Here is a 16,420-nt window from a genome sequence, read left to right as displayed (position 1 = left end):
GGTGCTGTTTTAGATGAGATGCAAAACTGTTATCCTGACTTTTTAGTCAGAAGATCTTTTGGCATTTTGGTAAGAGAAGCTTGGCCCCAGCTTTTAAATCCAGTCTGTCTACCTAAAAATGTTTTTTTCCTAATTGATCTAAAACTCATAAAAATGTAGGGCTGGAAGGGACCTCAAGAGGTTATGTAGTCTATCTCCCTGAACTGAGGCAGGACCAAATACACGATACCTAGCAGGTGTTTGTCTAAACTATTCTTAAAAATCTCCAATTATGGGAGTTACACAACCTCCCTTGGTAACCTATTCCAATACTTAACTATCCTTATAGTTAAAAAGCTTTCCTGATATCTAACCTAAATCTTCCTGTCTCCAGGTTAAGCCCATTGCTTCTTCTCCTACCTTCATTGGACATGGAGAACAGTTGATCACTGTCCTCTTCATAGCGGCCCTTAACATATTTGAAGCTTGTTATCAGGTTTTCCCCTCAGTCTTGTTTTCTCAAGACTAAACATGCCCCGTTTTTTAACCTTTCCTCATAAGTCAGATTTTCTAAATCTCTCACCCCTTTTGTTGCTCTTATCTGGATTCTCTCCACTTTTCCATAATGTTTCCTGAAGAGTGGCACCCAAAACTGGACGTAGGACTCCAGCTTAGGCCTCACCAGTGCCAAGTAGAGGGGGACAATTACCTCCTGTATCTTACTGTTAAATATATTAACAGTTTCCCCTTTTCGCAGCTGCATCACATCATTGGCTTACGTTCAATTTGTGATCCAAAATCCTTTCCTGCAGTACTATTGCCTAGCCAGTTATTTCCCATTTTGTATGAATGCATTTGACTTTTCCTTTCTAATTGTGGTACTTTGCACCTGTCCTTATTGAATTTCATCTTGTTGATTACAGATCAGTTTGTCATGATCATTTTGAATTCTAATCCTGTCCTCCAAAGTGCTGGCAACCTCTCACAGAGTGGTGTCCTCTGCAAACTTTATAGCATAGTCTCCACTCCATTATCCAAGCCATTAATAAAAATATTGAATAGTATTGGATCCAGGACAGACTCCTGTAGGACACCATGAGATAAGTCCTCCCAATTTGATAGTGAACCATTGATAATGACTGAGTACAGTTTTTCAGTCACCACCCACCTTAGTAATTTCATAGACCACATTTCTCTAGTTTGCTTATGTGAATATCATATGGGACTGCCAAAAAGCTAAATAAGATAAATCATGTCTACTGCTTTCCCCCATCCACTAGGCCAGTACCCCGTCAAAGGAGGAAATTAGGTTGGTTTGGCATGATTTGTTCTTTACAAATCCATGCTGGCTATTCCTTAACATCCTATTATCCTCTAGGTGCTTACGAACTGATAGTTTAATAATTTGTTTCAATATCTTTCCAGATATTGAAGTTAGTCTGACTGGTCTATAATTCCCCAGGTCCTCATTGTTCCCCTTTTTAAAGACCGGTGCTATGTTTGCCCTTCTCCAGTCCTCTGGGACCTCACCTTTCCTCCATGATTTCATTTGATTGCTAATGGGTCCATGATTGCTTCAGCTACTTCCTTAAATACCCTAGGGTGAATTTTGTCAGGCCTGTTGTGAAGTATTCTCTTGAACAGTTGCTGCGATACACTGTCAGTCATTTATCAGTCCTGATTCTCCACTCCTGGCAAATGAGCTTATTTCTGTATTTTCTGCCTTTAGTTTTCTTGTAGGCGATGAATTGTTTGTTGTGATGGAGTACCTTGCTGGAGGGTCACTCACTGATGTGGTCACAGAAACTTGCATGGATGAGGCACAGATTGCTGCTGTTTGCAGAGAGGTGGGTGTTACGTTTCTGTGGCTAGGGGGTGAGAGTGCAATCTTTCCTCCCCCATTTTTTGAGATACATTTATATTACTGGCCAGCCACTGCAACAATTGATTTGATGTCCAGGCTTCATTTAACATCTTCACTAATAAACTGAAAGAGAAATTAAGCAGCATTCTAATGAATTTCGAAGAGGATATTTAATTGGAGAGCATTTTACTGACTCTAGTGATTACTGGGAAATAATATGAAGATGAGATGTGCAGAAAAATAGCAAAATGAGTAACAAAAAATGCAACCTAAAAGATCTGGGGGGAAAAAATCCAAAGCAGTGGGAGGGGAACCAGTGATGGATAGAGCTGGCTAAAGGTGACAGCAGAAAGCAAATGAGACATGAGTTTGCAATGCAACATGACAATAAAAGCTGATGGAGTCTTGGGCTGGTATATAGATACCTCAAATCATGGAGCAGTGGGGTAGGAGTGTCCCTTTCTATTTGGCACCTGGAATATTATGTTCATTCTGGTTACAATGTTACTAGAAAGATACTGACAGGCTGGATGGAGTTCAGAGAAGCGCAGCAAAAAAATTTCAGGTGGCTGGAGTGATTCACTTTCAAAGAAAGATTTGAAGACAAACCTACAGATATTTAGCAGGTGTAAACAATAACAGGGAAATCCGTAGTTGTATGAGTGTATATAGCTAAGAGTAATGAGAGTGAAAAAGTGGGATGAATATGTAGAAAACCTGAGCTCTGTTACCCCGTGGAATATTCTCCAAATGTAAGGGGTGGAATAGCTATCACCGAGAAGGCTTAAGAATAGACTGGGTAAAACAGGATACTGGGGTCACAACCCTAGTGGATCACAACCCTACATTTGCATGGCAATGGGCTGGATGGTTGAGTGTTTTTCCCTCTCTCTAACTAGTTTTGTGGTCTTTTCAGGCATTAAATTATGGAATGGCCCTCTTTCTCTGTTTCTTCAGCTATTTTCAGAAGAATAATTTAAAACTAACAAAGAATTGTAGCTGCTGATGATCAGTTATTTCCCTGAGTCAAAATGCAAGAGACCAGCACAAACTCAATTTATTGTCGGGGTAATTGTATTATCTACCCTGCACAGGAAGCTTTTAAAAGCCCCTTAGCATGCATCAGTGGGGCATCTGCTTAGATGATGCACTGCAAGGGATGGGCTGGGAAGCACCCTCATACCTCAACATGTGTGGATAGGTAATTATAAAAGTAAAATAAAAGTAACTAGTTACAGTAAGATCAGATGTGAACAAGAATGTTTTTTTAGCCTATAAAGTCTTAAAAATAAGTATACTCCTGCTTGGATACTTCCAGTCTGCCATCTTTTTTTTTTTTTTTTTTTTTTTTTTTTTTTAACTAATTTGCATTTTAATTTCTAGGAATCTTTTTGCCCAGTTAATTTGTCTTCAATTTTTTGGCCTCTCCAGTTTCTTTATATTTATTGTTTATATTGCTGCAGCTCCTAGAGGGTCTGTTCACAACCAGAGCTGGACAAATATTTAGGAAGAAATAGTCCATGCCCCAAAGCGCACTTTCCCGATTTCATCTGAGAATTTTCAGGAAGGCTATTTCAAAATAAAACAGCTTTCTTTTCCAGTTGCAGTACATAGAACACTTTCAAAGCAAACTTCTGAGGCTGAATTCCTAGCCTTGGTTTTTGTTTTAACAGCTGAAATCTCTAATGATGGCATTAAAATCAGACCAGTAATTTAAACCTAAATTAATTCTAAAGCACTCTCTTACCATCATCAGATTAAACTAATCTAAGGTTTTATATCAATTCAGGCTCCTTGACAGTCTTTAAGGATTTAAATCAATTTAAACTAAAATAAAGCAAACAAAGAAAAAAACCCAAAACATCATAATCTGGGACAGTGGAGGGTCTATTGAGGGCCAGCTGCTAGGTGAAGTATTAAGAAGTATTAAGTATTAAGAGGCAACAGAGGGTCCTGTGACACCTTTAAGACTAACAGAAGTATTGGGAGCATAAGTTTTCGTGGGTAAGAACCTCACTTCTTCAGATGCACCCTTCATTATAGCAAGCACTACATTATATTTAAGAGTGAAGCATTCTCCTTATAGTGAAACTCTACCAAAGGAAACTGATCTCAGTAGTCAGTCAGGATTCCCCAACAACTGAAAAGCTGTGAAAAGTAACATGTAGCAAAGTGAAAGTGCTTTGGAACTTTGGGGAATCTTGGATGATGCCTGGCTGGTGAGCACTTTTAGTTCATTTTGCAATTTTGTGATGGCAAGGAAATAGCATATCCTCTGAGGTTAAAGAAGCAGGTTTTAACCTCTGTGAATTTTGGGTGGCAGTAGTCTGGTTTCTCATCATAAGAGCTTCCTCTGCTGGATATTTAAAGTAATACCTGCTACCTTTTTACGCATTGCATTATATGCGCACAAACTTTGCTTTTTGATTCACAATACACAAACTGTATTTCCTTTTGATAAATGTTTTCCTTTTCCTCCTCCCCATACAGTGTTTGCAAGCACTAGAGTTCCTACATGCCAACCAGGTAATCCACAGAGATATTAAGAGTGACAACGTGCTTTTAGGAATGGATGGATCAGTTAAACTCAGTGAGTGCCAGACAATTGTTTCAACCTGCTGCTGCTTTTTAAACATTTTGCAATGAATAGTATGTTTGTAAGTGCATAGTTGTCTCAGATATTTGAGATGAATTTTTACTAAAAATTAGCAATAGAATTCATTCTGCTTTGCAAAAAGAATTTTGCCCACTATAGTTGGGTTTGTAATTCTGAGCATCTGAAAGTTACTGACTTTGAGTGTATCAAACAAGAAGATGTTTAAGTAACTTGTTACCACATGAATGCATTTGTAAATGTGAGTTAACCTGCAGTGTAAAGTCAGATAAAGATACAAAGATTGCCAGTGAGGGAAGCTGGCACTAGTGTGTCTCTGTCTCTCTCTGCCATGCTGTCTCCCCTCCCTCCATTCGTGCTGCCTTGTAAAGTGTAAAAAGAACGAGGAGTACTTGTGGCACCTTAGAGACTAACACATGTATTTGGGCATAAGCTTTCATGGGCTAAAACGCACTTCATCGGATGCATGCAGTGGAAAATACATTAGGGGCACGTGCGTGCACACACACACACCATGGAAAAAAAGTATATACATCTTCCTACTGTATTTTCCGCTGCATGCATCCGATGAAGCAGGTTTTAGCCCACGAAAGCTTCTGCCCAAATAAATGTTAGTCTCTAAAGTGCCACAAGTACTCCTCCTCCTTTTTGCTGATACAGACTAACATGGCTACCACTCTGAAACTTGTAGAGTTACCCCATGAGGGCTCAGCTGAGTGCTAGTTCATCATTTAGCAGTAAGGCATTCCCTGGGAAATATCCCACCCTCTTCCACCCTCTGACTTCACCGCCTCAACCAAGCTTCACAATCATCATTGCTGTGTACACACACATACAGTCTTTTGTCTGGTGAAATTTTTTCCCCTGGAACCTACACCCACCCCCCATTTACATTAATTCTTATGGGGAAATTGGATTTGCTTAACATCATTTTGCTTAAAGTAGCATTTTTCAAGAACATAACTACGATGTTAAGCAAGGAGTTACTGTACATAGAGTTTGTAAACAGTAGTGGGGAAAGGTGAACAGTGAAAGATAATGGGGTTACTCAGGTAAATTAAGTGCACGTCTTCAGGGTATATAGAGGGATCTGTCAGTTTTATAGGGCTGTGGAATTTTTGCTTTGTGTACAAACGGAGTATTTGCAGGCTATCTTCCAAATGAGATGACAAGTGAAGGGAAGCAGTGGAAGGTGTGAGTGGGAGAGATTGAATGAAAGGAGGAGAGAGGATTCTAGCAGAGGATGTGTAAAAAGGAACGATTTAAGGAAGGACAGGGACGCGGTGAGGTAGGTGATAGGAATAGGTATGAGGAAGAGGTGGTTGCTGGAAGAGGAAAGAAGAAGGGGGATCAGCAGAGATGGCATGGGGAGGCAGGGGAAAGGAACTATAGAAACTTGCTAGCTGAAGCAGGTGGCTTAGAATCTGAGGTTAATGGAATCTATAATCCTTTTATTTGGTGAAGGAGGCATGGGCTATTACCGACCTCACAAAACGCAGTAAAAGAACTAAAAAAGAGCCACCATAGCTTAACCATGTAAAAGAAGCAGTGAGAGATGAAAAGGCATCTTTTAAAAAGTGGAAGTCAAATCCTAGTAAGGTAAATAGAAAGAAGCATAAACACTGCCAAATTAAGTGTAAAAATGGAATAAGAAAAGCCAAAAAGGAGTTTGAAGAACAGCTAGCCAAAAACTCAAAAGGTAATAACAAAATGTTTAAGTACATCAGAAGCAGGAAGCCTGCTGAACAACTAGTGGGGCCCCTGGACAATTGAGATACAAGAGGAGCACTTAAAGACGATAAAGTCATTGCGGAGAAACTAAATGAATTCTTTGCTTCAGTCTTCACGGCTGAGAATGTTAGGGAGATTCCCAAACTTGAGCTGTCCTTTGTAGGTGACAAATATGAGGAATTGTCACAGATTGAAGTGTCATTAGAGGAGATTTTGAAATTAATTGATCAATTTAACACTAACAAGTCACCGGGGCCAGATGGCATTCACCCAGGAGTTCTGAAAGAACTCAAATGTGAAATTACGGAACTATTAACTATGGATTGTAACCCATCCTTTAAATCAGCTTCTGTACCCAATGACTGGAAGATAGCTAATGTAAGCCAATATTTTAAAAGGGCTCTAGAGGTGATCCCAGCAATTACAGACTGATAAGTCTAACGTCAGTACCGGGCAAATTAGTTGAAACAGTAGTCAAGAATAAAATTGTCAGACACACAGAAGAAGATAAATTGTTGGGCAAAAGTCAACATGGTTTCTGTAAAGGGAAATCATGTCTTACAAATCTATTTGAGTTCTTTGAAGGGGTCAACAAACATGTGGACAAGGGGGATCCAGTGGACATAGTGTACTTAGATTTCCAGAAAGCCTTTGACAAGGTCCCTCACCAAAGGTTCTTACGTAAATTAAGCTGTTATGGGATAAAAGGGAAGGTCCTTTCATGGATTGAGAACTGGCTAAAAGACTGGGAACAAAGGGTAAGAATAAATGGTAAACTTTCAGAATGGAGAGGGGTAACTAGTGGTGTTCCCCAAGGGTCAATCCTAGGACCACTCCTATTCAACTTATTCATAAATGATCTGGAGAAAGGGGTAAACAGTGAAGTGGCAAAATTTGCAGATGATACTAAACTGCTCAAGATAGTTAAGACCAAAGCAGACCATGAAGAACTTCAAAAAGATCTCACAAAACTAAGTGATTGGGCAACAAAATGGCAAATGAAATCTAATATGGATAAATGTAAAGTAATGCACATTGGAAAAAATAACCCCAACTATACATACAATATGATGTATGTATTGTATAGTTGTAGCTAATAATTTAGCTACAACTAATCAGGAAAGAGATCTTGGAGTCATCATGGATAGTTCTCTGAAGACATCCACGCAGTGTGCAGCAGCAGTCAAAAAAGCAAACAGGCAAAAAAGCATTTAATGTTATGAATCATTAAAAAAGGGATAGAGAATAAGACAGAGAATATCTTATTGCCCTTGTATAAATCCATGGTAAGCCCACATCTTGAATACTGCGTACAGATGTGGTCTCATCTCAAAAAAGATATACTGGCACTAGAAAAGGTTCAGAGAAGGGCAACTAAAATGATTAGGGGTTTGGAACAGGTCCCATATGAGGAGAGATTAAAAAGGCTAGGACTTTCCATCTTGGAAAAGAGGAGACTAAGGGGGGATATGATAGAGATATATAAAATCATGAGTGGTATGGAGAAAGTGAATAAGGAAAAGTTATTTATTTGTTCCCATAATATAAGAACTAGGGGCCACCAAAGGAAATTAATGGGAAGCAGGTTTAAAACAAATAAAAGGAAGTTCTTCTTCACACAGCGCACAGTCAACCTGTGAAACTCCTTGCCTGAGGAGGTTGTGAAGGTTAGGACTATAACAGTTTAAAAGAGAACTAGATAAATTCATGGAGGTTAAGTCCATTAATGGCTATTAGCCAGGATGGATAAGGAATGGTGTCCCTAACCTCTGTTTGTCAGAGGGTGGAGATGGATGGCAGGAGAGAGATCACTTGATCATTGCCTGTTGGGTTCACTCCCTCTGGGGCACGTGGCATTGGCCACTGTCGGCAGACAAGATGCTGGGCTGGATGGACCCTTGGTCTGACCCAGTATGGCCGTTCTTATTTTCTTATGTTCTTATGTTAGCATCTGTAGTGAAGATGCTGGTGGGTTGACCTGGTCCATGGGAGGTGGCTGATGTGCACTCCCATGCTAGGAGAAGGGGCCTAAGCAGTTCTTGAGGGCATCTTGGCTCTCAGGATGGTACTGTGGGTGAAGGTATCTTTTTTTTCCCCTAGAGTTACTGACAGTGGGAGGCCAGTGTGAATGTAGTGAGGATCCCCAGGTGGATGAAGCGTGTGTGGGCTGCCAGTGCCTGGTCTCCTTGAAACACCTTTCCTTGCATAGTCTGCAGAGGCTCTTACCTGCCTTCTCCCTGCTGGTGCTGTGGAGGCTACAAGGCTTTTCTGGGGCATCTGGGTATTTTAATAGGCTGCCTGTAAGAGAGCTGCTGCTTCTGTCACATTTTTGAAGTCGCCTAGATTTCAGGTTGACTGTGACCCTTTGAGGGAATGTAAGTGAATGATGCTATAGACCTAGAAGGGAAAGCCTTTATGAAAGAGTAGCAAGATGAGAGCTACTGGCTGCTACTGCTTTGGAGACTGGGAAGGAGGTGGATAGTAGCTTGCTAAACTGCCCTTGGACAGTTTTCAGGCATGAAACCCATCTGTCAGCACTATCTGGTACTAGCATTTGAAATGTAGGGAAAAGCATTTTTAAAGTTTGAAATCCTTTCTTTCAAACTAATGTAAATCTTAGGATAAATCCCAGTTTTTGCTGAGATTGTGTCCTCATTGGTGCTCTCCATGCCTGAAAAGAAGTGGGAGATCTGCGGGTTGGACAAAGTAGCAGGATGGAATACGCAGTGAAAATGCATTGTTGCATTCCATTCATTCCAGTAAAAATAAAGGGCCAGATTTTCAAGAGACACTGGTGGAAGGTGATTGGGGAGATGCCTACTGGAGGTGGAGGAACTGTCATTCCCTGTCATGGTGGCAGGGCGGCTGGCACAAGCCCAAGATGCAGCGACAGCCATCAGTCAGTGCTTGCCTGTGGTACCCCTTCACAAGGGAGGATAGATGGGACCTGGTTGGGTGGGATCTGGCAGCTGTGACTTGTAGGGGAATGGACCAATCAGCTGAGGATTCAGCAGAAGGACCAATTGGGAAGTGGACCGGGGGGGCTCTTCCTGAGCTGCAGCTTGTCTGCTCTTCAAAAACCTGGACATGGTTGTTACTTGAAAACCCTGCCTGGACAGAAAAAGGAGGCTCAAAAAGAGGCTCTGTCCAGGAAAACCTGGATGTATGGTAACCCTATTTTTGTACTGGGACTGGAGCCCAGTCTGATGGTATCACCTTCCGGGTTCAGGACCATTACATTACACAACATAGCATAAAGGCTACACCAGTGCACAAAAACGTTTTCCCCCATGTTCTTGGTCCTTTTTTGTTGGAATTCTTGGTTGCTTGAAGATGGATTAGACAAAACATCACTCTTTTTTAGGAGACCACAAATTACCTTTATAAAAAAGAACGTAATTCTTTGAGTAGGAGTTTATTTTAAGTAGGCTATATTCTTCAGTGTTTGTATGAACTTGCTGGTTAGACTTTCTGCTGTGACATGAAAAGTAGAAGAAAACTTTGAGATTGCAAATGTACGGATGCAAAAGATGTTTCTATAGTAATAGAAATATTTGTTAGATAATTGGGGTTTTGAGATGGGATTCACAACAGACTAGGATGCACTGAATTAACTATCACTAACTAATTCCTTTATTATCATGTAGCCGACTTTGGTTTCTGTGCTCAGATCACCCCAGAGCAGAGCAAGCGCAGCACCATGGTTGGGACTCCCTATTGGATGGCTCCTGAGGTGGTCACCCGGAAAGCCTATGGCCCTAAAGTGGATATCTGGTCTCTGGGTATCATGGCTATTGAAATGGTGGAAGGGGAGCCTCCATACCTCAATGAAAACCCTCTGAGGGTAAGATATTTCATCCTTTAGGAGTGCTTCATCAATCATGCATATAAAACAGTGGCTCAGAAATGTGGTGAAGAGATTTGGTACCTTTAACTTGTAGATTACGGGTTTGAAGTGTTTAAATGGTTATCAGCTGATGGCTGTTTAGTACAGTCAAGGCAGTTCCTAGTGGACAGGAATCTACATGGAAAAAATCAAGGGTAATTAGTGCAGGTAGTTCCCAGTATAAAGGATGATGATCTAATAGACATGGAGGATATTACCCTTTCACTCTGAGAGATGGTCTCTCCAGAACATGGTTGAGGCATATTGATAGTACCTGTTTTTAGTTAAATAGTAGAATTCATCTCTGAGTACTGACAGTCTTTTGCCAGCAATAAACTTCTGTAGGCTCAGAAAAGTAAATCCAATTACATTACAAAGAACAAAGTACAAAGCATGCTTCAACAAATAGACTTATACTCTCTCTCCATATATAAGGATATGTTTATTATAGTGTCCATCACCCTAAATTCTTAAGTATCTATAGTCATCTTGTTACTAACAAAAGCAAGTGACAGTTGCTAAAGCTATGCAATGCCACTCTTACAAGCATCTACCAATGTGAGGAAAAGCAGGTTGCATTCCTTCTACCCCTCAAGACTCAGGCCATGCCTACACTATGGGTGCTACAGGGGAACAGCTAGGCTGCTGTGGCACCATGCCATGGAAACGGTTTTGCCATCGCTGTAGGAACTCCACCTCCCCTGAGCAACAGCTGCTAGGTTGACAGAAGCATTCATCTGTCGACCTAGTTGTGTCTGCACTGGGAGTTAGGTCAGCATAACTACAGTGCCCAGAGAATGAGCTATGCCGACCTAATTGAAGTGTAGACCAGGCCTATTGCATTGCCTCTAACATTCCCAGCCCTTAGTGGAGAAATGAGTTCAGAAGTTGTGCCCCAATATTTAACCAAATCAGGTGTGTATAGTGTTGGTCTGTCCACAGTTTGTCACGTAGAGCAATCACCTTTATCTCTGCATCCTTGTGGTGGGAGTCTGTCTTTGGGCTGCTCTTATTCCATAGTCGCTCATTGACATTGTTTTGTAGAATGAAACCTGCCCATGTATTCATTTGTAGGAGCTTGATTAGTGGTGAATAGTGGTTGCAAAGTATACAAAGGCATACTATACATACTCAAATGAGGTACCCTGCATAGGTCGATCATGCGTATACATGTTTTATCTTCTTAAGGGAGAGAATTTTGAGAGTATATGTGATAAAGTCTACATTATACTAACCGTGTAAAACAACCAGAAAGTAAATGATCACAACAGGAAAGAAAAATGACATTTCAGTACCTGCATCAGGTATCCATTATGGCAGGCATCCAAGTTGAAGATTCAGCAAGGAAACTTAATTTTCTTTTTCGAGTGATTGCTCCTGTGTATTCCACAATAGGTGTGCGTGCTTGCCACGTGCACCAGTGCCGGAAGTTTTTCCCTTAGCAGCATCCATAGTAGCGGAGAACCGCCGCGACCCCTGGAGTGGCGCCGACATATCGCGCTATAAAGGGGGCTGCGTGCTCTCCCCCCCTCCCCCCACCCTCAGTTCCTTCTTGCCGCCAGTGAAGGTAGTCGGAACTTGTGCTCCAGCTTTGCTGCAGCAATTCTAGCCTTAGTGGTATCCAGCTTCTCTTACTTGTTGAACTTTTCTCTGTTCGTGCTGGGCTCAGGGCATGCCCCGTGGCCCAGGCTTCAAGTTGTGTGACTCTTGTCGCAATCCTATGCCCAGAAGCGATCCACATACTCAGTGTCTTCGCTGTCTGGGCGAGGCTCACATTAGCGAGAAGTGTAAAATTTGCTGCTCCTCCAAGCCCCGAACGAAGAGGGAGCGTGAGATCTGACTCTGAGCTCTCCTAATGGAGTCGGCGTTGACCGTGGCACCGGCGCGTCGAGCCGACCCCGCGCTGGGCACCTTGTCCTCGGCGCGCAGCAAAGCGCCCCCGGCACACCATCCTGATTCCGTGCCTGGTACCGCGTCGGTGGTGCACAGTGACGCACTGTCGATGAGCCAGCACCGCTCCCCTTCTAAGAAGCAAGGGAAGACTCAGCGGCGCCGGGAGAAAGATCGGGGTGAGGCTAGACTCGCATTGGGCAGCCTACGATCCCCATCGGGACCGAGACCTCCGACTCAAGTAGAGTGGAGTAGTCCGGTGCCGTCCACGCGCGCCTCGCCAGAAGTGAGAATGCCTTTGACGCCGGAGGCAGCTCAGGCCACGTGCGACACCATGACGCTTCCGGTACCGGGCCCCCGATCCTGTGGGAAGCCTTCACTCAGTGCCCATCAACCCTCTCTGGACGTCTCCGAGGTCGAGATACCATACCGAGTTGAAGGGCTGAGCCGCGGACCCCAGCGCACCTCCACGCTGCGAGCAGGATCGTCTGTGAGCGAGCTTTCCACCTCCACTCCGGGAGACTGTAGGGGAGGCACTAAGAGACGGCGCCGCTCCTCTTCGAGCCTTGACCGCAGGGACAGGTCTTGGTGGCAGCGGCACTGCCGTTCCTGCTCTGGCACCCGCCGTGGAAGGCACTACGCCCGGAGCTCGTCATGGGAATCCCAGGCACCGAGGCATCGTAGTCTTGGGCACCGGAGGCAATACGGAGACAGCACCCCAGAGTCCTACCTGTCCGCCTCTAGGGGCCGGAACCGTCATGTACGGGACCACTCCAGCCGTTGGCACGGCACCGTCCGCTCGTCCCGGGCTTCGGCACGCAGCCGCCCCTCGTCGAGCCGTTCGGTGCCACAAGACCAGACGGCCCTCCTGGGCCACCTTGCGTCCCAAGGCCAGGCCGTTCCCTGGCAGGGACAGTGGTGCCAGTGGGCACCGTGGCCCCAGGCACCAGCACCGCCGGGACCCCGCTCCGTGGTGGGAGCGTCCCAGGCCCAGACGACATCACCGCCTCGGCACCACGATGAAGCAGTGGGCACCGACCCTCCGGCACCGACTCGGGCCCTGGGTCAGGACGTCGAGCTTGCAGTACAGCCGGGTGCAGACGACACTGCGGCACCGACCTCCTCGGCGCCGGACAACTCTGTGGCGCCACCACCTCCGGTCTCTCAGGAGGATTTCAAGGCCCACCAGGAGCAACTCAGGAGGGTGGCATCAAACCTCCAGCTCCAGGCTGAGGAGATGGAGGAGTCGTCGGACACATTGTTTAATGTCCTGACCTCCTCGACGCTGGGACGTGTGGCCCTCCCGCTCCATCGGGGGTGGCCAACATTACTACTGGCCTCTGGCAAACTCCAGCCTTTTTGGAGATTGGACAGAGAGATGCCGAACGGAAGCACTTTGTGCCCACAAAGGGGCACGAGTACTTATATTCCCAGCCAACACCGAAATCTCTGGTGGTGGAATCGGTGAACCACCGTGAGAGGCATGGCCAAACCCGCTCCTACCCCTAAGGACAAAGACACTCACAGGCTGGATTCCTTTGGGAGAAAAGTTTATTCGTCGGTGAGCTTCCAGCTCAGAGTGGCCAACCACCAGGCCCTCTTGAGCAGATATGATTTTAAGACAGGGTGAGAATTATACTGATAGCCCCGGATTGGGCCCGTCAACATTGGTACGGTACCCTACTACAACTCTTGGCAGCCCCCCCTCGCAGGCTGCCACTCCACCCGGACCTGCTCTCCCAGGAGGGAGGTCGTCTCCTCCATCCCAACCTGGGCCCGCTCCACTTCACAGCGTGGCTGCTCCGTGGCTAGATGTGGAGGAGGGGAGGTGTACCGAGGCTGTTAGACATGTCCTGCTTGAAAGCAGGAAGCCGTCCACACAGAGGACCTACCTGGCCAAGTGGTATCGGTTCTCCTCCTGAGCAAGGGAGAGAGGCTCCTCCCCCGCGTCCGCTCCGCTCCAGCTGGTCCTGGACTACCTCCTGTCCCTTAGGACCCAAGGGCTAGCTCCCTCCTTGATCAGGGTGCACCTAGTGGCCATTTCTGCCTTCCACCCTCTGGTGGCGGGACAGTCAGTGTTCTCCCACCACATGACTTCCAGGTTTTTGAAGGGTTTGGACAGAGCGTTCCCTTATGCTAGACCCCCGGTTCCCCCTTGGGACCTGAACCTGGTACTGTCACGCCTCACGGGACCTCCCTTTGAGCCCTTGGCCACTTGTTCTTGGTCCCACTTATCTGAGAAAGTGACGTTTTTGGTGGCTATCACCTCAGCCCGCAGGGTTTCGGAGCTTAGGGCGCTCACCTCGGAACCCATGTACGCTGTCTTCCATAAGGGGAAGGTCCAGCTTCGCCCGCACCCGGCCTTCCTGCCGAAGGTGGTCTCGGCGTTTCATATGGACCAGGACATTTTCCTGCCAGTCCTGTGTCCTAAGCCCCATTCCTCCAATGAGGAACAACGCCTACACATGCTAGATGTGCATAGGGCACTGGCCTTTTACTTAAATCGAACAAGGCCATTTCGGGCATCCCCTCAGCTTTTCATTGCTACGGCCGAGCGCATGAGAGGGCAACCGGTTTCCACCCAGCGGATTTCCCGCTGGATCACCTCGTGCATACGCAAGTGTTATGACCTGGCTGGAGTTCCCCCGCCTCCTGTTGTTAAGGCGCATTCGACGAGAGCCCAGGCCTCGTCTGCAGCCTATGTGGCTCATGTCCCTGTTCAGGACACATGTAGGGCTGCTACGTGGTCCTCTGTCCATACTTCCGCATCGCACTATGCGATCATCTCCCAAGCAAGGGATGACGCCGGGTTTGGTAGGGCGGTGCTCCACCCGGGTAACCCGTAACCTTTATCATTAGAACTCCTACCCACCTCCGTCAGGTATAGCTTGGAGTCACCTACTGTGGAATACACAGGAGCAATCACTCGAAGAAGAAAGGACAGTTACCTGTTCCGTAACTGGCGTTCTTCAAGATGTGTTGCTCCTGTCTATTTCACATCCCACCCTCCTTCCCCTCTGTCGGAGTTTCTGGCAAGAAGGAACTGAGGGTGAGGGGAGCACACAGCCCACTTTATAGTGCGATATGTCGGCGCCACTCCAGGGGTCGTAGCGGTGCTCCCCCACTACAGATGCTACTAAGGGAAAAACTTCCGGCACCAGTGCACGTGGCGAGCACGCACGCCTACTGTGGAATAGACAGGAGCAACACATCTGGAAGAACGCCAGTTACGGAACAGGTAACTGTCCTGTCATATGCTATTCAGTGTCTGCTTTTTATGTTTTCCTTTTTAGATGTACTTCAATAAATGCTTCTTCTAACTTGAAATACTAATACATTGCAAATCACGTTTTTAGAATTTTAACAGATGACTTGGGTATAACGACCTTTCTCGGTTTGCAGGCTTTGTATTTAATAGCAACTAATGGCACACCAGAGCTGCAGAATCCAGAGAAACTGTCCCCAATATTCCGGGATTTTCTAAATCGTTGTTTGGAGATGGATGTAGAGAAAAGGGGATCAGCCAAAGAACTGTTACAGGTAAGTATATGTATGATGGAGTCTCCCCAAAAGCTTGAAATTTGGCGGTCACTAAAACAGTAGTCAGCTAGTGCTGACATCGGCTTGTCTTTGTCTTCCTTTTCCTATTGAAGGATCGTTTAATGGAGCATAGTGGGAAGGAAACAGGAATCAAAATTTGAAACACAAATGTAGATGATTCTTCTACTGCAATCACTACTGGCTGCTTTCTGCCAGTGGTGATTCTTCAGTGACACCATAGCTTAGTTAAACAGAGAGGCTGCTGTAGCCAGCACAGTGAACACAGAACAGGATAGAGGGAAGATATCAAAAAAAGGAATATCTCTGCATGGGGAAGGTTGTTGGAGAGAGGAGGGCAGGGGCTAGCCAGGGTTATTGGATATTGCTATGTGGAGGAACAGCTGTCAACAAATCTGTGCTACTATGGATCAATCATTGGGCATATCTCCTTGAGGTGCTGCATATTGTGAAGTGCTTTCTTAACTTGGGATAGAAAGTGCTATGTAAATACACCTCTACCCCGATATAACGCGGTCCTCAGGAGCCAAAAAAATCTCACCGCCTTTTAGGTGAGACGGTGTTCTATCTGGTCCGATACGGCGAACCAACAAGAGCCAGTACACCATGCCAGACTGTACCAGCTTCCACGGTGGTGATTTAAAGGGCCCAGGGCTCCAGCCGCTGGAGGGAGCCCCGGGCCCTTTAAATCACTGCCGGAGCTCCGGCAGCGGGGCTCGGGCTGGGATTTAAAGGGTCCGGGGGTCCCCGCAGCGGCTGGAGCCTCTGGCCCTTTAAATCACCGCCTGAGCTCGGCTGCCAGAGATTTAAAGGGCCTGGTGCTCCAGCCACTGCGGGGGGGCCAGGGCCCTTTAAATCACTGCCGGAGCACCGGCAGTGGGGCTCAGGTGGGGATTTA

At 45.6% G+C, this 16,420-nt stretch overlaps 1 protein-coding gene across 6 annotated transcripts in view; it reads left to right on the top strand.

Annotated features, from left to right (window-relative positions):
• PAK2 (p21 (RAC1) activated kinase 2) overlaps nt 1-16,420 on the top strand; it is a 93,076-nt gene that overhangs the window by 71,953 nt on the left and 4,703 nt on the right. For all 6 annotated transcript variants that reach the window (XM_065557118.1, XM_008171772.4, XM_008171767.4 and 3 more), the window contains 4 exons: nt 1,709-1,826; nt 4,334-4,433; nt 9,836-10,032; nt 15,367-15,504. In XM_065557118.1, the coding sequence (XP_065413190.1) occupies nt 1,709-1,826; nt 4,334-4,433; nt 9,836-10,032; nt 15,367-15,504 (553 nt within the window). The remainder of the gene's footprint in view (nt 1-1,708; nt 1,827-4,333; nt 4,434-9,835; nt 10,033-15,366; nt 15,505-16,420) is intronic.

Source organism: Chrysemys picta, chromosome 9, assembly GCF_011386835.1.
Source record: "Chrysemys picta bellii isolate R12L10 chromosome 9, ASM1138683v2, whole genome shotgun sequence".
Lineage (NCBI taxonomy): Eukaryota > Metazoa > Chordata > Testudines > Emydidae > Chrysemys > Chrysemys picta.
This window is presented reverse-complemented; position numbering and strand designations above follow the sequence as displayed.